General features: G+C 51.0%; 1 protein-coding gene across 3 annotated transcripts; it reads left to right on the plus strand.

Moving 5' to 3' along the window:
- Positions 1-6,677: 6,677 nt before the first annotated feature.
- Positions 6,678-23,146, plus strand: LOC142913898 (protein Dr1-like). Of its 3 annotated transcripts, none has more exons than XM_076061023.1 (4): positions 6,678-6,789; positions 7,909-8,063; positions 10,140-10,398; positions 20,898-23,146. In XM_076061023.1, the coding sequence occupies exons 3-4, from the start codon at positions 10,158-10,160 to the stop codon at positions 21,164-21,166; spliced, it is 510 nt and encodes a 169-aa protein (XP_075917138.1). In that variant the 5' UTR covers positions 6,678-6,789; positions 7,909-8,063; positions 10,140-10,157; the 3' UTR covers positions 21,167-23,146. The 3 variants fall into 3 exon arrangements, with proteins under 3 accessions (XP_075917138.1, XP_075917137.1, XP_075917142.1); XM_076061022.1 differs by having other exon boundaries at positions 6,680-6,789; positions 7,924-8,063; XM_076061027.1 differs by lacking the exon at positions 6,678-6,789 and adding an exon at positions 6,796-7,199.
- The last annotated feature ends 190 nt before the right edge of the window (positions 23,147-23,336 follow it).

Genomic DNA, 23,336 nt, shown 5'->3' on the forward strand with positions numbered 1-23,336 from the left:
CCAGAGGAAACCTGTGTGGAACAGAGGGAGAACATACAAACTCACACTCACACTCTTCAGAGCGGGGAGAATTAACAGGGGGGGGGGGAACATACAAACTCCACATACGCACAAACTTCAGAACAGGGGGAGAGCGTACAAACTCCACACAAAGGCACCCGAAATTGGAATCGAAGTCAGCCCTTTTCTTGCTGTGATGTACAAGTGTCACCACTGCACCACCCCCATCCTGCCGTCCACCATCGATGACTCAATGAACTGTGATATACCATCGCAGCGCAGTAACTGACACGCGCGGGACCTTGTGGAATGGAAACGCTGCGTGCGTGCGTGCAGGCAGGCAAGGACACGTACGTGGACCCCGTGTCCGGCTACTCCGTGTTCACGAGCCGCTCTCACTTGCTGCGTGGGAAGTGCTGCGGCTCGGCCTGCAGGCACGTACGTACGCACGCACGCAGCGGGCAGTCGCACAGCACACGCACACGGTCCCACGGCGTGGGTGGGGAACCGTCTGGAACGCTCTTCCAATATGAGGAAGGCACTGGAGCTATGCACTTTCAAATCTAGATTGAAAATGCATGTCTTTAAAACTGATCCCTCTATTTAAGACCGCGAAACAGGAGGATTTCTCCACAATTCTGGCTGTCGCCTGGTGAGGCTGGTTGTAATTACCGGTGAAACGTCACAGTACTCGAATTGTAGATGTTGTGGCTATACTCCAACACACCGGTGTGCTGAACTAGTAACTAATTGGCACGTTTTGTTTCCGTGACAAACCTTTACTAATTGGCTGTGTCAGGTGGCGGCGGGTTCAAGGACACGTTTATATTTACACGATCTAACCCAAAAAAAACCTCTTAATGGCTCTTTAAAACTGCTTGTTGTGTTTAGTTTGTTGTCCTTCCCCCGCACCTCCGATGAGCACGGTTGGCTACGTACGGTGCGTGAATGACGTTCAACATGCGTCTCCTCTCCGAGGGCCAGAGGCGACTCTCACATACCCCCGGTTGGGCACAGAATCAGAATCTTTATTTATTCATGGGTTCTTCACCATTACTGCAGTCTTCTACTTCTTTGGTTCTCGATGGTTAAAACTTTTGTAATGTTAATAAATGCATGGGGCTTGATGAAACAAAGTAGTTGTACTTACGTGGCCATGCTTTATTTGTGTTTTCGATGATTTACCTTCTAAACACATCTGGCCGTGTCTCGCACCCCCAGGGGGTGCGCGCACCCCAGTTGACGAACCACTGTATGCACTGGCGGAGCCAGTGGGGGGGGCGGGGGGGGTGGCACGTGCCCCCCCCTCCCCAATGATCCGATCGAAATTAGAGATTTCGATCTGATCCTTGGGGTTTATTAGTAATAAATCGGCATTTTGCGACCCCCACTGCCACTGTGTAACATATGACTACGTGCCAGGGACGCTATGAGATGATAGGACAATAGACTGAGTCCATAAATGGCCTGATGCAGCATCTGTCTCCCTCGTCTCTCCCATTTCTCCACTCCTTTTTCCCTCCGTTCCCTCTTATTCCCTCTTATTTCCCGAGCCGATGTATGCTGGTGTTTGAGTACCAACCGTGTCTAAGTGTACGTGTACGATGTACGCGGACACAGGGATGTGGTTACTCTCACGTTGACACTGGCACACGGCCGCACACGCTGAAGCGGCGTCTCCCCTGCCGTCCCAGTGCCCCTTTGAGCAGGTGAATGTCAAGGACCGGCACAAGAAGAGCACCTACAACGGCTACTTCTACACATGACGACTGGAAGATTGCGGATTGCAGTCATCTTCACCAGGGCTACTGGCAGGCGGATGGTCTGGTGTGTGGCGGCTGCTCTGTGGTGCTGCGGTGTCCAGGGGCACACGGTGATCGAAGTGTCCACAGGGGTGATGTCGAAGTTGTCGTGGCCTAATTAGGCGCATGTAGGATGTACAGTGAGGGAAAAAAGTATTTGATCCCCTGCTGATTTTGTACGTTTGCCCACTGACAAAGAAACGATCAGTCTATAATTTTAATGGTAGGTTTATTTGAACAGTGAGACAGAATAACAACAAAAAAATCCAGAAAAACGCATGTCAAAAATGTTATAAATTGATTTGCATTTTAATGAGGGAAATAAGTATTTGACCCCTCTGCAAAACATGACTTAGTACTTGGTGGCAAAACCCTTGTTGGCAATCACAGAGGTCAGACGTTTCTTGTAGTTGGCCACCAGGTTTGCACACATCTCAGGAGGGATTTTGTCCCACTTCTCTTTGCAGATCTTCTCCAAGTCATTAAGGTTTCGAGGCTGACGTTTGGCAACTCGAACCTTCAGCTCCCTCCACAGATTTTCTATGGGATTAAGGTCTGGAGACTGGCTAGGCCACTCCAGGACCTTAATGTGCTTCTTCTTGAGCCACTCCTTTGTTGCCTTGGCCGTGTGTTTTGGGTCATTGTCATGCTGGAATACCCATCCACGACCCATTTTCAATGCCCTGGCTGAGGGAATGATGTTCTTACCAAAGATTTGAAGGTACATGGCCCCGTCCATCGTCCCTTTGATGCGGTGAAGTTGTCCTGTCCCCTTAGCAGAAAAACACCCCCAAAGCATGTTTCCACCTCCATTTTGGTCTCATCTGACCACAACACTTTCGCCCAGTTGTCCTCTGAATCATTAAGATGTTCATTGGCAAACTTCAGACGGGCATATATATGTGCTTTCTTGAGCAGGGGGACCTTGCGGGCGCTGCAGGATTTCAGTCCTTCACGGCGTAGTGTGTTACCAATTGTTTTCTTGGTGACTTTGGTCCCAGCTGCCTTGAGATCATTGACAAGATCCTCCCGTGTGGTTCTGGGCTGATTCCTCACCGTTCTCATGATCATTGCAACTCCACGAGGTGAGATCTTGCATGGAGCCCCAGGCCGAGGGAGATTGACAGTTCTTTTGTGTTTCTTCCATTTGCGAATAATCACACCAACTGTTGTCACCTCATCAAGCTGCTTTGCAATGGTCGAGTAGCCCATTCCAGCCTTGTGTAGGTCTACAATCTTGTCCCTGACATCCTTGGAGAGGTCTTTGGTCTTGACCATGGTGGAGAGTTTGGAATCTGATTGATTGATTGCTTCTGTGGACAGGTTCCTTTTAAACAGGTAACAAGCTGGGATTAGGAGCACTCCCTTTAAGAGTGTGCTCCTAATCTCAGCTCGTTACCTTTATAAAAGACACCTGGGAGCCAGAAATCTTTCTGATTGAGAGGGGGTCAAATACTTATTTCCCTCATTAAAATGCAAATCAATTTATAACATTTTTGACATGCGTTTTTCTGGATTTTGTTGTTGTTATTCTGTCTCTCACTGTTAAAATAAACCTACCATTAAAATTATAAACTGATCATTTCTTTGTCAGTGGGCAAACGTACAAAATCAGCAGGGGATCAAATACTTTTTTCCTTCACTGTACCATCTGGTATTGCGTAAGTTGTCCTAAGGGAGTGACTCAGGTTCAAGATGGTTTTGTTTAACCAGGGTGAGAACTCGAGGCCTGGAGCGACTTTCATTTTGCAAGAGTCAGCTGGATGGCCAAAGTGGCAAAAGCAGAACAAATTAAAGAGCAGAGGACAACAGTGACACCAATCGATGTCATGGCGAACTCAAGCAAATAGAAGTCGGCGAAGATCAAGCAAATATGAATTAGAGTAAATAACTACGGCCAAGATAACTGCGTAACAGAAGCGATTGAGAGCGGTGCGTAAGAAAGCTTGCGTTGGTGATGTCTCTCCTCTGGCTGCTGGTGGGAGGTCCACACACAGTGGGGAGGAGTGCGAGTTGTGTGATTCCCTACCTCGTGGAAAGTGTGCTATGTAGATCCTATATAGAACAGAATTATTACGACGGTGTGAGCCTATTATTATAAAATCGAAAAATGTGTGTATTGAGTACGTACGTGTACTGCTTTGGTGATTAAACATTGCTAAACTATTCGTGCGTTTTTGTGATTTAGATAATCAAGGAAAAATGTCAAAACGGCTCTGATGGAAACCAACGTGGTTTGTGTGATGCTGTGTGGGCCTTCATCTCAAGTACCATGTCGAGGTGGGGTTTGGACCTCCCCTGCTGTCCAGTAGTGCACTCAACAACGCTGATGAGGAATGTCCTGCCAGTGGGGCCGCGCCTTGCCCTCCACCGGTGGGTCCTTCACTAATTTTCAGAGCCCACTTTCACCGAAGGAGACATCAGCAGTTCATAGTTCATTTATTTGGTATAGCCCTGTGAGCCATTCGGCTCTTGAATCGGGTGCAACTGCAACAAACAAAAACATGAACAAGAAAACATCTTAAAGTGACTAGGTGACTGCAAACAGATAATCCAGGAAAAAACATCAAAATATTCCTGAAATAGCACCGTACACCAACGCTGTGTGCAAAAATCCCAGTGGGATGCAAGTCAAACAACAACAACCACAAGACAACTAAGATTAAGGCCATCTAACTCCGTACTACAATAAACAAAAACATGGCCAAAACCAAAAAAAACATTTTCGCCACATTTGAAACCATTAGGGGTTTGACAGCAGCGCGATGATGATGCTGGGGGGTGTTTTCGCCCTTTGTGTATTGTCGGAGGGCCGCACGGCAGGGGCAGGACGAAAGGCTACTAAGGGCCGCCAGTGGCCCGCGGGCCTTGCAGTGAAGAACACCGCCCTGCAAGCACAAACCTTCCCATAATGCATTGTGCCGGCAACATTTTAATAATTGTACTTTTAACATAAATGCGTTTATTCATTCATCCTTTTGTTTATATGAAGGTCCTTCCATAATAGAGTTTTTTTGGGTTAGATTGCATAAATATATAAATGTGTCGTTAAACCCGACACCACCCGACACAACCAACGAGAAAGGGTTGTCACGTAAACAGAACGTGGCCAATTCGTCACTAGTACAGCACACCGTTTGTGTGTTGGAGAGTAAAGCCACGACATTTACAACCTGACTACGACGTTTTGCTGTCGCCTGATGGAGCTAGTTGTAATTACTGACGAAACATGATACTCAGATTTTAAATGTGGCTTGGCTCTCCAACACACCGGTGTGCTGTACTGGTGACGAATTGGCATGTCCTGTTTACGTGACAACCCTTACTAGTTAGCTGTGTCGAGTGGTGGCGGGTTTTAACGATATTTACGCGATCTAACCCAAAAAAACTTATGAATATTGGTCGCGAAAGCCTACGTGTTAAAATGAAAGTACTTACTACATACTATTAGATAACTTCATATACCTATTTAACAAATATAAAAACCTTTCACATCAAGCCCCGTGGTATTACCATGTGCTCTGAAGGGCCATTCCTCGAAATGTCGCCGATTATATTTATTTTGTCGATGGACGAGACGAGTGACAAGAATGGCAGCCCAAGGGAGAGAAGACGCACGGAGCAGGCGACCTTCGTGGAGATGGAGCGGTGAGGTCAGCCGCTTAGAGGGATTGTTGCCATCACGGGGGACCGTGGTGCATGGTGACGACTGTGGGGTGGCCCTCACCCAGAGGTATTGTGATCCGAGGACAACGCAAACCATCCGTGTGGGTGCGCGCTTGAACGACAGAGCATCTGCTCCGCCTCTTGAGTGAAGAGTCTTTGAGAGCGGAATGGGAGTTCAAAAGAAGTCACAGCTTGTTGTGAAAGAGCCCAACGAAGAAGGTCGCTGGGTTTCATCTTCCACGAAACTGCTCACGGTCCACCCTAAACCGCATCCACTTAACAAACCACGGCAGTAGATGTGGATGCCCTGATGCACAAATGGAAATTCGGCTGTTTTCATCCTGAACACACCGTAGTACAACCTGTGTAGTGGGTTCGAATTAGGTGCACACACGACTCCTTGGGAGGCAACGCTGATTTATTAGAACGGTAAGTAATATAACACTGCACATAAGGTGGTGACCACCAACCTACTCTAGCTAACACATACTTCTCAAATACTCTAGCGTGACCCAGCGAGGTGGGCTACTGCCAGGTCCGCTGACTGGAGGCTTGACTCTTCTTGGCGTCTTCACGATGCATCCTCGTTCTTGATACGGGCAGCCTCGAACCTCGTGAGGAGGCTGCTTATATGGGCCTCGGCGTGCCCGGGCCCCACCGCGGCCACGCCTCCCTTCGAAAACCCTCTCGAAGCCCCCCTGCTGTCCACGTGCCCTCCGAGGTACCCCCTAGGCCCCCAGCCCCCACTGGGGTCCAGTCACGTGTCCAGCCGGGGTCACAGAGAGTGCCACGGCCTCACACCACCCTCGTGGCCTCCCGGAGCCCAGAACCGGCCCTGACGTCATTCCCGCCTCCAGCCGGGATGACGTCATGCATGTGTGTAGACCCGCGTGGTCATGACGCTCCCCCGCATAGTGACGTCACGCTTGTGCGTGTGTACACAGTAGTGATTCTACAATCACTACACCTGTAACGACGTAATGGCCCGATCCACAAAGATACATCACCGCGATACTCCACTCAGCTGGCTCCTGACGCGGTTGTCTGCTGGCTTGACCACCACCTGAATGTGAAATTGTAGTTGTTGCCCTGCATCGAACATCAGCAGCCATACGACAAGGAGAAGTGAGAGTCTCCAACAACCCTCCACCCCTCACCCCCCCCACCCCTCACCCCCCCCAACCCTTCACCCCCCCAACCCCCATCCCTCCCCCGCAACTCTGACAACCTCAGACGTCACGTGACGCTACTGTATTTAAAGGGCGATACGACGCCACGTGTGAAGCCACGTGCCGGCGTCCAACAGCTGCACTCGCATACCGTGCGTTACGATAGTGAAGTGCACTTACTACACACAACACTCCTCCTGCACACGACACTCCTACACACAACACTCCTCCTACACACTACACTGCTCCTACACACGACACTGCTCCTACACACTACACGCGACACTCCTACACACTACACTGCTCCTACACACTACACTGCTCCTACACACTACACTGCTCCTACACACTACACTGCTCCTACACACTACACTGCTCCTACACACTACACTGCTCCTACACCCTACACTGCTCCTACACACTACACTGCTCCTACACACTACACACTACACTGCTCCAACTCACGACACTCCTGCACCACGCCCGTCACGGTGTTTGTGCGTTCACGTTGGGCACTCCACCAGCAGTGGATATCTCGAACAAGTCAGCCCACTTCTGCTTTGTGGGTTGGAACTCGTGCCTGCTGAAGTTCCCCACTCCCAGGAGGAAGGCCGTGTGACCGATGGGATGTTGTAGGACTTTTTTTTACGTGGAGGGTGTACAGATATGCGAGGGACTCGTACTGTGTGTATTTTTGTGTTACCGTCATGTAATCTACAATGACGCGAATTTGTATTGTGATGCACGCTATATGAATCCGGTATATTGGCAGCTTACACTGTGCTTGATGATAATGGTGGTTTTCATTGTGGTTTCGAAAGTTTAGCATTCTGATAATGATCATTAATGTTGCAAGGGTTATGAATTGCAATGTCAGAATCGGATAGATTGCGGGAAATCCGACCAAGTGCTGTGAAGCTCTTTATCACGGATGCCCAGCAATGTGCCTCAATCATTGGGGCACTAAGGACCGTGAGAATTACATCCGTGTTCTCGGGTGTTGAACGAGTGGGGTGGGATGTGGCACTGTTCAAAAGAGACTGAGATGAGAACCTCTCGCCCTTCCGGTCCCAGCAGTCTCCACGCTGCTGCACTCGCTGCACACATCCCGCGGTGGAATATTTTTTTGTGGTGTTTGTCAACCATCTGTGACCCCCCACCCACCCACCATACGCACGGTACGAGTGAACGGTGACCGCCATGGCATGAACTAGCACGTGGTGGTTGGTGGTGGTGATAATGACGATGCTCGACGGCTTTGTGTGTGTAAGCCATCGCGTGAGCAGGCCAAGACCATCGGGCTCACTTAACCCACAAGCGGCCACCACCACCGCCCGTGGTTGTCATCACAGAATTGTAACAACGAAAGAGATATCGGCAGGGCCTTCCCGTCCGTGACCTTCCCGTCCGTGACCTTCTGACACCGGTACTGTACGGCAATGAGCCTTGCTCGTGGCAGGAGGGGACTTGTGTCCACTCGCCGTGTAGCCTGCACTGTAATTGTTGCCGATATTGTTTGTTCATCGATTTGAGCACGTGCTCCAGTGTCGACAAAAGTCCCCCCTAAAGAGATTCATTTGAACGAGCCGGCTGAGCCAATCTGCCATCTCCATCACAATTGAAAGAACATTTTACTAAGGGACTGCCCGGTAAACGTGGAACGTTCGGCCATCGTTGGTCCAACAGTTCAAACCACGTGCCAAACGTTTTCCCAACGTTACTTGTTTACTAGTGGGTGTACATTTCGGCCACATTTACAGTTTTATAAGGTAGAACCTATTCCCTACTGTGCGGCGGCAGCAGCACTGACATTTCACATCTTCGTGATTACAAAGCGATCACAAAATCGGGCAAGATGAGATATAAAAAAAAATTGCGTATGCAACAAATATGCAAAAACATTTCCGATGTACACGTCATCCAAATGCCTCACAAATAGATTATAAAAAATATTGATGGGTTTTACCCTTTCTGGCAAAAAAACCAGGAGGTTTTAAGATGTTGACGACAAATACATTTCTTTTGCAAAGAATCAAGTCTGTATTAACCACACGTGTTTTATTTGTATGAACTCCCTCGCCTCGTATGCAAGAAGGTCGTGGGTTAGACGCCGACCCTGACGCCTGTTGTATATTTGGAACGTGCGCGTCTCTCCCCCTGGTCGTGTGGAGTTTTCTCCCGGGTCTTCTGGTTTTCCCCCTAAACGTTTAGAATCAACACACGTTTCGAGTATTTGGCTGCTATACATTTCCACATGATAAGCCACTTCGTTGAGCTATGATTTGTGGCCAGGGTGCTTCTGAAAAAGAGCCATATAGTTCAGTGGGCCTTACCTGGTAAAAAAAAAAAGTTTGGATTCTCTGTAAAGCTCTGCTTCGCTCTCCATGCCTGGAGGAAGGGAAGGCGTCTTTCCTCCCTCCTTGCCTCTTGGTGGGCCTGTATATGTATTTCTGCTGACTTTGTACCTCGTATTTGTTCACTCTATGCTGGTAGGTGCAATCCAGAGGTTGAACACGAAATTTAACATTCTTCTGAAATTCGTGGTCCGCCAGGAAGTGTCTAACTGTGTTGTTGGCCTGACTGGTTGTGCTTCACATAATGTTTCTTAGGTTTGTTGAATTCTCGTCTCTCATCTTCTTGTATTTACCTCTATGATTTGTTATTGACACCTGATGAAGATCGCTTGTGTTGTGATCGAAACGTCGTAATTGTTTTGTTTTAATATAATTTTATTGTATTTCTACATACGAGACTTTACCGAAAAAAACAATGAGTAAGCCATCAGCTGTTTGCTGCATGGCCTTTTGAAGAATGCTGACTAATGGCTCGCCATTAGCCTCCTGTCAATGCATCGTTGATCTATGGATTTATATCTTCCATTACGCGTCGAACTCAAGGTTTTCAACAGTAGACTTTGAAATCGGTGAAAGTTGTGCGGAGTTCTTACACTCGAGCTAATTGAGGAGGCGAGAGAGAAGGAATGCTATAAAGTATATCTTTTTTCCTTTAGGCGCTTTTGTCAATTGTTGCTGGATGAAGGCAGTTTGACCATACTTCACCAGGCTGGCCAGTGCAGGTTGAATACGTTCAGTCGATGAATTCGAAGCGCATCCTCAGTGGTGTAGTGGTTGGCGCTCACTGCGTTACGAACCCGGCAACCCGAGTTCGATTGCCACTTACTGCCCAACACCGGTGACGAATGTCTGCACCGGTCCCAGGGCCTTAGGTCATCTCGACCTTAAATGAGTACCTGGTGCGGCTAGTAAGCATCAGCACTAGGGAGGCAAAGACGACCGGGCGTGGTGTTAATCACCCACCCACCTGCCTCGGGCGCCGTGCCAGCCTTCATTGGTACCCGCGCACAGCACTGGGCCCCCAACAGTCTATTCAAGAGGCCCTACGGGGTGGGAGGCAGCGATGAACGTTGTTGCCTGTTGAACTTCTTTCGCACCGTACGTAGCCCAGCGTTCTGATCTGTGCGTCGTTGCGGTACTTTTGTAAGATCGGTGAGAAGGAGGCAATGCCGTCTCCGCTGGGGGTCGGGGGTCCGGCGCACGAAGCCGACCAGGTGACGCTGCCCTACGCGTCCGTGCAGCGCCACCTCGTGGGCGAGCTGGTGCCGTGCCTGCGCCTGACGGCGGGCGCACGAGACCTGCTGCGCGTGGCGTGCACGCGCTTCGTGCGCCACGTGTCCAGCGAGGCGAACACGGCGTGCGCCCATGCGCAGCGCAAGACCATCTCCCCTGAGCACGTCATCCAGGGTACACACGGCTCCAGCACTGGAGCACTGTGTGTGTGTGTGTGTAACACTGGGGCACTGTGTGTGTGTTTAACACTGGGGCACTGTGTGTGTGTGTAACACTGGAGCACTGTGTGTGTGTAACACTGGAGCACTGTGTGTGTGAGTGTAACACTGGAGCACTGTGTGTGTGTGTAACACTGGGGCACTGTGTGTGTGTGTAACACTGGAGCACTGTGTGTGTGTGTAACACTGGAGCACTGTGTGTGTGTGTAACACTGGGGCACTCTGTGTGTGTGTAACACTGGGGCACTCTGTGTGTGTGTAACACTGGGGCCCTATGTGTGTGTGAGTGTAACACTGGAGCACTGTGTGTGTGTGTAACACTGGAGCACTGTGTGTGTGTGTGAGTGTAACACTGGGGCACTGTGTGTGTGTAACACTGGGGCACTGTGTGTGTAACACTGGAGCACTGTGTGTGTGTGTAACACTGGAGCACTGTGTGTGTGAGTGTAACACTGGGGCACTGTGTGTGTGTGTAACACTGGAGCACTGTGTGTTTGTGTGTAACACTGGAGCACTGTGTGTGTAACACTGGAGCACTGTGTGTGTGTGAGTGTAACACTGGGGCACTCTGTGTGTGTGTGAGTGTAACACTGGGGCACTGTGTGTGTGTGTGAGTGTAACACTGGAGCACTGTGTGTGTAACACTGGAGCACTGTGTGTGTAACACTGGAGCACTGTGTGTGTGTAACACTGGATCACTGTGTGTGTGTAACACTGGAGCACACTCTGTGTGTGTGTAACACTGGAGCACACTCTGTGTGAGTGTAACACTGGGGCACTGTGTGTGTGTAACACTGGAGCACACTCTGTGTGAGTGTAACACTGGAGCACACTGTGTGTGTGTAACACAGGGGCACTGTGTGTGTGTAACACTGGGGCACTGTGTGTGTAACACTGGAGCACTGGGTGTGTGTGTGTAACACTGGAGCACTGTGTGTGTGTGTAACACTGGAGCACTGTGTGTGTGTAACACTGGAGCACTGTGTGTGTGAGTGTAACACTGGGGCACTGTGTGTGAGTGTAACACTGGAGCACTGTGTGTGTGTAACACTGGGGCACTGTGTGTGTGTGTGCAACACTGGAGCACTGTGTGTGTGTGTAACACTGGAGCACTGTGTGTGTGTGTGTAACACTGGAGCACTGTGTGTGTGTGTAACACTGGAGCACTGTGTGTGTGTGAGTATAACACTGGGGCACTCTGTGTGTGTGTGAGTGTAACACTGGGGCACTCTGTGTGTGTGTGAGTGTAACACTGGAGCACTGTGTGTGTGTGTAACACTGGGGCACTGTGTGTGTAACACTGGAGCACTGGGTGTGTGTGTGTAACACTGGAGCACTGTGTGTGTGTGTGTAACACTGGAGCACTGTGTGTGTGCAACACTGGAGCACTGTGTGTGTGAGTGTAACACTGGGGCACTCTGTGTGTGTGTGTGTGTAACACTGGAGCACTGTGTGTGTAACACTGGGGCACTGTGTGTGTGTAACACTGGAGCACTGTGTGTGTGTGTAACACTGGAGCACTGTGTGTGTGTGTGTAACACTGGAGCACTGTGTGTGTGTGTGTGTAACACTGGAGCACTCTGTGTGTGTGTGTAACACTGGGGCACTGTGTGTGTGTGTAACACTGGAGCACTGTGTGTGTGTAACACTGGAGCACTGTGTGTGTGTGTAACACTGGAGCACTGTGTGTGTGTAACACTGGAGCACTGTGTGTGTGTAACACTGGAGCACTGTGTGTGTGTAACACTGGAGCACTGTGTTTGTGTGTGTAACACTGGAGCACTGTGTGTGTGTAACACTGGATCACTGTGTGTGTGTGTGTAACACTGGATCACTGTGTGTGTGTGTGTAACACTGGAGCACTGTATGTGTGAGTGTAACACTGGGGCACTGTGTGTGTGTAACACTGGAGCACTGTGTGTGTGTGTGTAACACTGGAGCACTGTGTGTGTAACACTGGAGCACTGTGTGTGTAAGACTGGAGCACTGTGTGTGTGTGAGTATAACACTGGGGCACTCTGTGTGTGTGTGAGTGTAACACTGGGGCACTCTGTGTGTGTGTGTAACACTGGAGTACTGTGTGTGTAACACTGGATCACTGTGTGTGTGTAACACTGGATCACTGTGTGTGTAACACTGGAGCACTCTGTGTGTGAGTGTAACACTGGGGCACTGTGTGTGTGTAACACTGGGGCACTGTGTGTGAGTGTAACACTAGAGCACTGTGTGTGTGTAACATTGGGGCACTGTGTGTGTGTAACACTGGAACACTGTGTGTGTGTGTAACACTGGAGCACTGTGTGTGTAACACTGGAGCACTGTGTGTGTGTGAGTATAACACTGGAGCACTGTGTGTATGTGAGTATAACACTGGGGCACTCTGTGTGTGTGTGTGAGTGTAACACTGGGGCACTCTGTGTGTGTAACACTGGGGCACTGTGTGTGTGTGTAACACTGGAGCACTCTGTGTGTGTGTGTAACACTGGAGCACTGTGTGTGTGTAACACTGGAGCACTGTGTGTGTGTGTAACACTGGGGCACTGTGTGTGTGTGTAACACTGGAGCACTGTGTGTGTTTGTAACACTGGAGCACTGTGTGTGTGTGTGTAACACTGGAGCACTGTGTGTGTGTAACACTGGAGCACTGTGTGTGTGTAACACTGGATCACTGTGTGTGTGTGTGACAATGGATCACTGTGTGTGTGTGTGTGACAATGGATCACTGTGTGTGTGTGTAACACTGGAGCACTGTTTGTGTGTGTGTAACACTGGAGCACTGTGTGTGTAACACTGAAGCACTGTGTGTGTGTAACACTGGAGCACACTCTGTGTGTGTGTAACACTGGAGCACACTCTGTGTGAGTGTAACACTGGGGCACTGTGTGTGTGTAACACTGGAGCACACTCTGTGTGAGTGTAACACTGGAGCACACTGTGTGTGTGTAACACAGGGGCACTGTGTGTGTGTAACACTGGGGCACTGTGTGTGTAACACTGGAGCACTGGGTGTGTGTGTGTAACACTGGAGCACTGTGTGTGTGTGTAACACTGGAGCACTGTGTGTGTGTAACACTGGAGCACTGTGTGTGTGAGTGTAACACTGGGGCACTGTGTGTGAGTGTAACACTGGAGCACTGTGTGTGTGTAACACTGGGGCACTGTGTGTGTGTGTGCAACACTGGAGCACTGTGTGTGTGTGTAACACTGGAGCACTGTGTGTGTGTGTGTAACACTGGAGCACTGTGTGTGTGTGTAACACTGGAGCACTGTGTGTGTGTGAGTATAACACTGGGGCACTCTGTGTGTGTGTGTGAGTGTAACACTGGGGCACTCTGTGTGTGTGTGAGTGTAACACTGGAGCACTGTGTGTGTGTGTAACACTGGGGCACTGTGTGTGTAACACTGGAGCACTGGGTGTGTGTGTGTAACACTGGAGCACTGTGTGTGTGTGTGTAACACTGGAGCACTGTGTGTGTGCAACACTGGAGCACTGTGTGTGTGAGTGTAACACTGGGGCACTCTGTGTGTGTGTGTGTGTAACACTGGAGCACTGTGTGTGTAACACTGGGGCACTGTGTGTGTGTAACACTGGAGCACTGTGTGTGTGTGTAACACTGGAGCACTGTGTGTGTGTGTGTAACACTGGAGCACTGTGTGTGTGTGTGTGTAACACTGGAGCACTCTGTGTGTGTGTGTAACACTGGGGCACTGTGTGTGTGTGTAACACTGGAGCACTGTGTGTGTGTAACACTGGAGCACTGTGTGTGTGTGTAACACTGGAGCACTGTGTGTGTGTGTAACACTGGAGCACTGTGTGTGTGTAACACTGGAGCACTGTGTGTGTGTAACACTGGAGCACTGTGTGTGTGTAACACTGGAGCACTGTGTTTGTGTGTGTAACACTGGAGCACTGTGTGTGTGTAACACTGGATCACTGTGTGTGTGTGTGTAACACTGGATCACTGTGTGTGTGTGTGTGTGTAACACTGGATCACTGTGTGTGTGTGTGTAACACTGGAGCACTGTATGTGTGAGTGTAACACTGGGGCACTGTGTGTGTGTAACACTGGAGCACTGTGTGTGTGTGTGTAACACTGGAGCACTGTGTGTGTAACACTGGAGCACTGTGTGTGTAAGACTGGAGCACTGTGTGTGTGTGTGAGTATAACACTGGGGCACTCTGTGTGTGTGTGAGTGTAACACTGGGGCACTCTGTGTGTGTGTGTAACACTGGAGTACTGTGTGTGTAACACTGGATCACTGTGTGTGTGTAACACTGGATCACTGTGTGTGTAACACTGGAGCACTCTGTGTGTGAGTGTAACACTGGGGCACTGTGTGTGTGTAACACTGGGGCACTGTGTGTGAGTGTAACACTAGAGCACTGTGTGTGTGTAACATTGGGGCACTGTGTGTGTGTAACACTGGAACACTGTGTGTGTGTGTAACACTGGAGCACTGTGTGTGTAACACTGGAGCACTGTGTGTGTGTGAGTATAACACTGGAGCACTGTGTGTATGTGAGTATAACACTGGGGCACTCTGTGTGTGTGTGTGAGTGTAACACTGGGGCACTCTGTGTGTGTAACACTGGGGCACTGTGTGTGTGTGTAACACTGGAGCACTCTGTGTGTGTGTGTAACACTGGAGCACTGTGTGTGTGTAACACTGGAGCACTGTGTGTGTGTGTAACACTGGGGCACTGTGTGTGTGTGTAACACTGGAGCACTGTGTGTGTTTGTAACACTGGAGCACTGTGTGTGTGTGTGTAACACTGGAGCACTGTGTGTGTGTAACACTGGAGCACTGTGTGTGTGTAACACTGGATCACTGTGTGTGTGTGTGACAATGGATCACTGTGTGTGTGTGTGACAATGGATCACTGTGTGTGTGTGTAACACTGGAGCACTGTTTGTGTGTGTGTAACACTGGAGCACTGTGTGTGTAACACTGAAGCACTGTGTGTGTGTAACACTGGAGCACTGTGTTGATGTAACACTGGGGAACTGTGTGTGTAACCCTGGAGCACTGTGTGTGTGTAACACTGGAGCACTGTGTGTGTGTAACACTGGAGCACTGTGTGTATGTAACACTGGGGCACTGTGTGTGTGTGTAACACTGGAGCACTGTGTGTGTAACACTGGAGCACTGTGTGTGTGTGTGTAACACTGGAGCACTGTGTGTGTGTAACACTGGAGCACTGTGTGTGTGTGTAACACTGGAGCACTGTGTGTGTGTGTAACACTGGAGCACTGTGTGTGTGTGTGTGTAACACTGGAGCACTGTGTGTGTGTGTGTAACACTGGAGCACTGTGTGTGTGTGTAACACTGGGGCACTGTGTGTGTGTAACACTGGGGCACTGTGTGTGTGTAACACTGGGGCACTGTGTGTGTGTGTGTGTAACACTGGAGCACTGTGATTGTAACACTGGAGCACTGTGATTGTAACACTGGAGCACTATGATTGTAACACTGGAGCACTGTGTGTGTGTGTGTAACACTGGAGCACTGTGTGTGTGTGTGTAACACTGGAGCACTGTGTGTGTGTGTAACACTGGAGCACTGTCTGTGTGTGTGTGTAACACTGGAGCACTGTGTGTGTGTAACACTGGAGCACTGTGTGTGTGAGTGTGTAACACTGGAGCACTGTGTGTGTGAGTGTGTAACACTGGAGCACTGTGTGTGTGTGTGTAACACTAGAGCACTGTGTGTGTGTAACACTGGAGCACTGTGTGTGTGTGTGTGTAACACGGACGGGCAACTCTGTCGTGGACAGCGCTGTGGGGGGAGATCCAATTTTGATTGGCTCCTCCCCTCATGGCATATGTGTCCACCACAGGGGCTAAACGGGGGCTCTGGACGGGTGCGAGGGGCTGGTAACCCCTTCACCTTCAATTAATTACCACGAAACCACGAATTAAACTGAAATATGTAACAACTAAGCTTGTGCCGGAGGCCCCGGGGGGCCAGGCGTCTATGACGTCTCCTGGCCAAACCCCAATTGGCGGAGCCAGGAGATTGAATACCTACCCTCGGGGCTACTCCAGAAACAACGAAAAGCCACTACGGGTGGCCACGTGGAATGTTCGAACGCTCACTGCAGAGGAGAGGCTGCCACTCCTCTGTCGGGAGCTGGACCGGTACCGCCTGGATCTATGCGGCATTCAGGAGGTCCGGTGGACCGGCTCTGGCTCCTGCCACCATGAGGGGTGGACAGTCCTCTACTCGGGGCAGCAGACTGCCAAACAACAGGGTGTGGGTCTTCTTTTGAACAAAAGAATGAAGGGGGCGTAGGAGCGTGGCGGTGAGGTGTGGGAAGCTGTAAGCCCCAGGCTACTTTGGGCTCGCCTTCCCATCAACCGGAGGCGAGGAATGGTGGTCGTGGTTACTTATGCCCCCACCGAAGATGAACATCCGTGGAGGGATGCAGGCAAAGCCGATGAGTCAGATGCCTTCTATGACCTCCTGTCACAGGTGCTGGCTAAAGTGGCCCCTCGGGATAGAGTCATCATGTTGGGTGACTTCAATGCCCGAGTTGGTCATGATGCTGGCACCTGGTCTGGAGTGATTGGAGGGCATGGGCCAGATCAGCTCAATAACAATGGTAGGAGGCTGCTAGATTTTTGTGCAGCCCATGGGCTTGTAATTACCAACACGCTGTTCCGGCATCGGCGCATCCACACAACATCATGGATGCATGCCGGGTCCAAGCAAGAACATCTGCTGGACTACATAGTGACGGACCAGCGAATGCGAGCCCATGTCCTTGACACCAGGACCTACCGTGGAGCTGATCTGCCCTCTGACCATCGACTAGTCATCTGTAAGATGCGCCTGCCATTCTTCCACTCCGGTGGTGGGTGTACACCCAGGACCCCATTCCAACCTAAAGTGGCCTGGTCTCAGTTATCTGATGAAAGTTGCAAGCGAGAATTTCATCATCGCTTGCGGCTGGGATTGGCATCGTCCCCGACTCCTCCTGATGTCGAGGGTAAATGGGCGAGGTTTAGGACTGTGACTCATGCAGCTGCAATGGCTGCTTTGGGTACGCGGTCCAGACCTCCCCAGACACCCTGGCTGACAGAGGAGTTGTTCAGGATGGTTGAGAAAAAGCGACAGGCCCACTGTCATCGGCTACAGAATCCCACGTCAGAGAATGAGGAGGCTTACCGCAGCCTTCGCTCGGAGGTTCGGAGAGCCGTGAGGCGCTGCAAGGATGGGTGGTGGTTGCGGGTTGCTGAGGAGATGGAGTCTGCCTCAGTGGCCCGTGATCACAAATCTCTATTTAAGTCCATCAAAAAAGTAACCTGCAGCGCCACACCTATTACCATCATTAGGGGAAAAAACGGTGATCCAATTTCCGACCCCCAGGAACAGGTTCGCAGATTTGCTGAGCATTTCTGTGAGGTCCTGGGGGAGGGAAAATCCCTCATCCAGGAAAACATCGTGGCACAAAGTGAGGATGACCCTGCTGAGGCTGCGGTGCCTCAAATATTGGATGAAGTCACCCCCTGTGAGTGGCTGGCTGAGGTTCAATCTGCTGAGGAAGTATTGAAGGCGATCCGGAGTCTGAGACCAGGAAAGGCAGCGGGCAGAGATGATCTCCCAAGCGAAATGCTGAGGGAGGGTGGCGTTTGTGCACAGACTGCCCTATATGACATCATAACAACAGTCTGGACCACTGGACGGGTTCCGCAGGATTGGAAGGATGCCCTGGTGGTCCCCCTTTTTAAGAAGGGGGACCGCACAGACTGTAACAACTACAGGGGCATCTCACTCCTCAGTGTGCCAGGAAAGGTCCTGGCAAGGATTATTCAGCATCGCCTTGCCAGGCACGCTGAGGAGAGGCTTGCGGAGCCCCAATGCGGTTTCAGGAAAGGGCGGTCCTGCACAGATGCCATATTTTCTGTCCGTCTGCTACAGCAGAGGTGTAGGGAATTCCAACAAGACCTACATCTCTGCTTTATTGACCTGGTCAAGGCCTATGATACCATCAGTAGGCCTGGGCTCTGGGTCGTTCTTCGTGCTTTTGGAGTACCTGACCCTCTGCTCACGATCATTAAGGACCTTCATGATGGTGAGCGGGCCCGGGTAAAACTACGTGGCCGGGAGTCAGAGCCATTCCCTGTACACCTTGGGGTGCGACAGGGATGTCCTCTGGCTCCCACATTATTTAACATCTATTTTGACCACGTAGTTCGTGAAGCCTTCAATAGCTGTACCGGGGGAATCTCCATATGGTACAGATATAATGGGAGGCTAATCGATGCCCGGGTGCGGTCAAGGGATGGCTCCCTATTGCTCAACCACGTTATGTATGCTGATGATTTGGTAATAGCTGCTCAGTCAGAGGAGGAGTTGGAGACGCTCCTGCTGAGACTGGAGCGTGCCACTAAGAGGTGGGGCCTTACCATCAGCCCCACCAAAACTAAGCACCTGCCTGGGTATTTTGTACCATCGGACACTCCACCCCCACAACTCCCAATCGGTGATGGGGCAGTTGTGGAGAGAGTGGAGAGTTTCCCATACCTGGGCAGTGTGCTTATGACTGGCTCCAGTTTAACAGCAGAGGTCTCACTCCGAATCAGTCGAGCGGCAATATCTTTTCATCGGTTGCGTAACGCTGTGTGGAAGCTACCTGGTCTGTCGCTCCGCACTAAGCTTCAGGTCTTCTCGGCCACGGTCATTCCCTCCCTTCTCTACGCCTGCGAAACGTGGACCCCCCTGGTGGAACATCTTCGCCGGTTAGAAACATTTAGGCTGGCCTGCCTACGATCCATCCTGGGTTTAACCAGACTGGATTGTGTGAGGAGCTCACAAATCCTTGAAAGATCTGGGCAGGGTCCCATCGGTGAGCTCCTCCGGCAGGCAAGGCTGCGATGGCTGGGTCATGTAGCCCGCATGCCCAGCCACCGCATGCCGAAACAGCTTTTGTTTGGCCGGATTGAGGGGGCTAAGCGGGCGCGGCACGGGCTAGAGAAGAGATGGAGTGATGTGGTACAGGAGGACGTGGAGCTGAGTGGACTTGCCGATGACTGGTACTAGCGGTGTCAAGAACGGCCTCTGTGGAGGAGGCTCGTGAAGGATGCTACTGGGCAGTTGGAGGCAGTCGCCCTCCAACAACAACGGAGGGCGGAGGAGCGACGCTCACAACAACGAGCGGAACGCTGGGTGGCTAAAGCACAGCAGGTTGGCACAGTAGGGGGCACAGGTGGTGCATCAGCCAGTCATCTCAGTCAGTCGACCCGTGGCACCTGGGTCTGCCCAGTGACCTCCTGCCAGCGGGCGTTCGACACTTCACGTGGCCTCACGGTGCACATAGCCTGGCACAAGCGTCGTGGTGACGTCACCGCCAATTAGTGGCGAATGGCGGTTGTTGTTGTAACACTGGAGCACTGTGTGTAACACTGGAGCACTGTGTGTGTGTGTAACACTGGAGCACTGTGTGTGTGTAACACTGGAGCACTGTGTGTGTGTGTAACACTGGAGCACTGTGTGTGTGTAACACTGGAGCACTGTGTGTGTGTAACACTGGAGCACTGTGTGTGTGTGTAACACTGGAGCACTGTGTGTGTGTGTAACACTGGAGCACTGTGTGTGTGTGTAACACTGGAGCACTGTGTGTGTGTGTGTGTAACACTGGAGCACTGTGTGTGTGTGTAACACTGGAGCACTGTGTGCGTGTGTAACACTGGAGCACTGTGTGTGTGTAACACTGGAGCACTGTGTGTGTGTAACACTGGAGCACTGTGTGTGTGTAACACTGGAGCACTGTGTGTGTGTGTGTAACACTGGAGCACTGTGTGTGTGTAACACTGGAGCACTGTGTGTGTGTAACACTGGAGCACTGTGTGTGTGTGTAACACTGGAGCACTGTGTGTGTGTGTAACACTGGAGCACTGTGTGTGTGTGTGTGTAACACTGGAGCACTGTGTGTGTAACACTGGAGCACTGTGTGTGTGTGTAACACTGCAGCACTGTGTGTGTAACACTGGAGCACTGTGTGTGTGTAACACTGGAGCACTGTTTGTGTGTGTAACACTGGAGGACTGTGTGTGTGTGTAACACTGGAGCACTGTGTGTGTGTGTGTAACACTGGAGCACTGTGTGTGTGTGTAACACTGGAGCACTGTGTGTGTGTGTTTAACACTGGAGCACTGTGTGTGTGTGTAACACTGGGGAGCGGCGGTGCAGTGGTTAGCGCACTCCGGTACGAATCCCCCGACCCGGATATCTGAACCGGTCCTCATCCTTCCCTAGGTCAACTCAGCCTTAAATCGGCACTGGGGAGGAAAAAAACGGCGGAAATGTTGTTGTCCACTCGCCCTCTCGGGTGCCACGCCGGTCTCAATAGCTGCTCGCAAACAGCGCTTGCCCCGAGCAGTCTGTTGAGGCTGCACGGGGTCGAGTCTCTGTCTTGACGCGAGAGCGGCGTGTGCGCGTGCGTCCGTCTAGCACTGGAGCGCCTGGGTCTGGCGGGCAGCATGGGCGAGCTGCGCGCGTGTCACGCCGAGTTCCGTGCGCTGGCGCTGTCTCGCCGCCGCCGCGCCACCCGTCGCCTCGAGGCGCTTGGCGTGCCGGAGCCGGAGCTGCTGCGCCAGCAGCAGGCGCTCATTGAGCAGGCGAGGCGCGAGCTGTTACCCCCCACACCCCCTCCCCCCCGGACCCTTTCCCCCGCAACGCGCGTGCAGTCCCATCACCGTCGTTTACGCTCGAGTATTTAGCACGTTGTGCCGAGTGGCACTCGGTCGCGTGCACAATGCGCGTGATGCTACTGTGCGAGGAGGTACACTAATACAGCAAACGAGAAGCAACCTCCTCTGTTTTATTAGCAGCGTCATGGCGCTCACGTTGGCGTGAATGCGGTCGTGTTAGCATGGAGCTGCATGTGCAACACGAGTGTGTGTGCTAACCCTTTCCCGTTCCGAGGCGACTGCAGGTTGCAGGCTGGGATGTCTCGTTCACTGGTAAATCTCGGAACGCGTAAGCGGTTGGTTTTATTTGGAGAGGCGGCGTAGCGCCGTTGTTTTTCAAGACATTGTAGTCACCGTAGAGAACTGTAGCGACACGACCGCACTCTACAATCGCTGGCGCCAAACTGTGCCACACGCCCTCCCACATGGCCTTGTGGAAGCTTCGATACCGATAAAAGTTCTTTCATCTTCGTTTTTCTTCTGGTTACGTACATGATGACGTACTTGTACGCCATCGGAATGGGCAAGCGGCTGACGCCGTTATCACAGCACCAGGAGCACAGAACTCTCCTTTAGCCGCAAACGCTCATGTTTCAGAATGTTGTGATCAAAACAGCAAACGTTAACGGTGTAAAGGAGTACACGGCAAAGTGGAACCGTGCTCTTTATGAAGCCAACCCACACCACGACGCTTCGAGCAAGCAGAATCGCAAAGGCACATTTAGTCCTCGGACCTAAGAGTTCTCAACCCATTCCTCTCTCCTGACCAATGCCACTTGAATCTCCCCAAGGGGTTTTGTTTTAGCGGACCCCAGTTTTACCAATTTAATTTCCCCAGGGTTTTGTACTCTTCACCTTCCCTGGCAAATCAAAAGGTGAGCGGCCTCGCACTATGCAAATCGGGCAAACGCTCGTTGCAAGCTCGTGTAAACCTGGCGCTTCGCAAGCCCCTGTCCGTGACAGCGGGCGATGGGGAAAATGCTCCGCATTCAAATGATCAGTCGTTAACCTGTCGTGGGCTGGAGTGTTCTCATTATTAACCAATTGGGTAAGGTTTGTGTGAGCGATTTATATGGAGCTCATATTTGTCTACTCAAAATTCGCCGTATGCAGTTTGAATTTACTCATATGTGGCTATGCGGTCTGACGTGGTACAACATTGTCTGGACTGAATGTGCTACCCAGCAGGCTATGCGGTCAGACGTGGTACAACATTGTGTGGACTGAATGTGCTACCCAGCAGGCTATGCGGTCTGACGTGGTACAACATTGTGTGGACTGAATGTGCTACCCAGCAGGCTGTGCGGTTGGACGTGGTACAACATTGTGTGGACTGAATGTGCTACCCAGCAGGCTGTGCGGTTGGACGTGGTACAACATTGTGTGGACTGAATGTGCTACCCAGCAGGCTATGCGGTTGGATGTGGGACAACATTGTGTGCTCTATGTACTGTGTGTACCATATTCTACTACTCTGCACGCAGCGGTCATCGTGCGGTTTCGCTTTGTGCGCCGTTTTATTGGAAGGCATTTACCGGATGAAGCGAGGGAAGCCTGCACTCGGGTACTGGGCGATTCTGGCTGGGTGGCGTTGCGTCTTGGCACCCTATTCACAATTAGAACGGCATGAGTTTAAATCTCAGCTGAGGGTAAATTCAGCCAATCATCCCTCTGGGAGTTAATACATTCAGTGATTCTTCGTGTTTTTTCGTGAGAATTCAAGGTGGTTGTTATCCAGCGGGCTGGTCCATACCGTATACCTGGTAAACATGGAACATTAGGCTGACGTTTGGCGATCGTTTGTCCAACAGTTCCAACCACATGCCAATGTTTGCCCAACGTTAATATTTACTGGGTGAATGACATTTTCCCTGCCAGCTCAGGACTGCCAATGAGTTGGATGAGCTGTGTACAGACGTGTTTTGAAGGTTTTTTTTTAAAATAATCCTTGGAACATTGATTTATAATCCCTGGAACATTGATGCAACAAGTGCATTTACCTTCAAGTTGACCATGCATAATGATAATTGTTTGAGCAAGGTCAGTTAATCCAATGCAGGCCATGGACTTGTGCGTGCCTGAGTGTGCTCATGCCATGGACTCGTGTGTATGTTGAACTTCTTTCGCACCGTACATAGCCAACCGTGCTAATTGGAGGTGCAGGGAACTTGTGTGTGTGTGTGAGGAGCGATAGTGTAGC

This window comes from Petromyzon marinus, chromosome 5, assembly GCF_048934315.1.
Source record: "Petromyzon marinus isolate PM22_M1 ecotype Great Lakes invasive population chromosome 5, UKy_Petmar_22M1.pri1.0, whole genome shotgun sequence".
NCBI classification, from domain to species: Eukaryota; Metazoa; Chordata; class Hyperoartia; order Petromyzontiformes; family Petromyzontidae; genus Petromyzon; species Petromyzon marinus.

What these genes read in the sequence shown, in the direction of transcription:
- LOC142913898 (XM_076061023.1), top strand. Translation starts at nt 10,158, where the DNA reads ATGCCGTCTCCGCTGGGGGTCGGGGGTCCGGCGCACGAAGCCGACCAG. An exon ending in CCCTGAGCACGTCATCCAGG is followed by an intron (nt 10,399 to 20,897) that starts GTACACACGGCT and finishes GCGTCCGTCTAG; the next exon opens with CACTGGAGCGCCTGGGTCTG.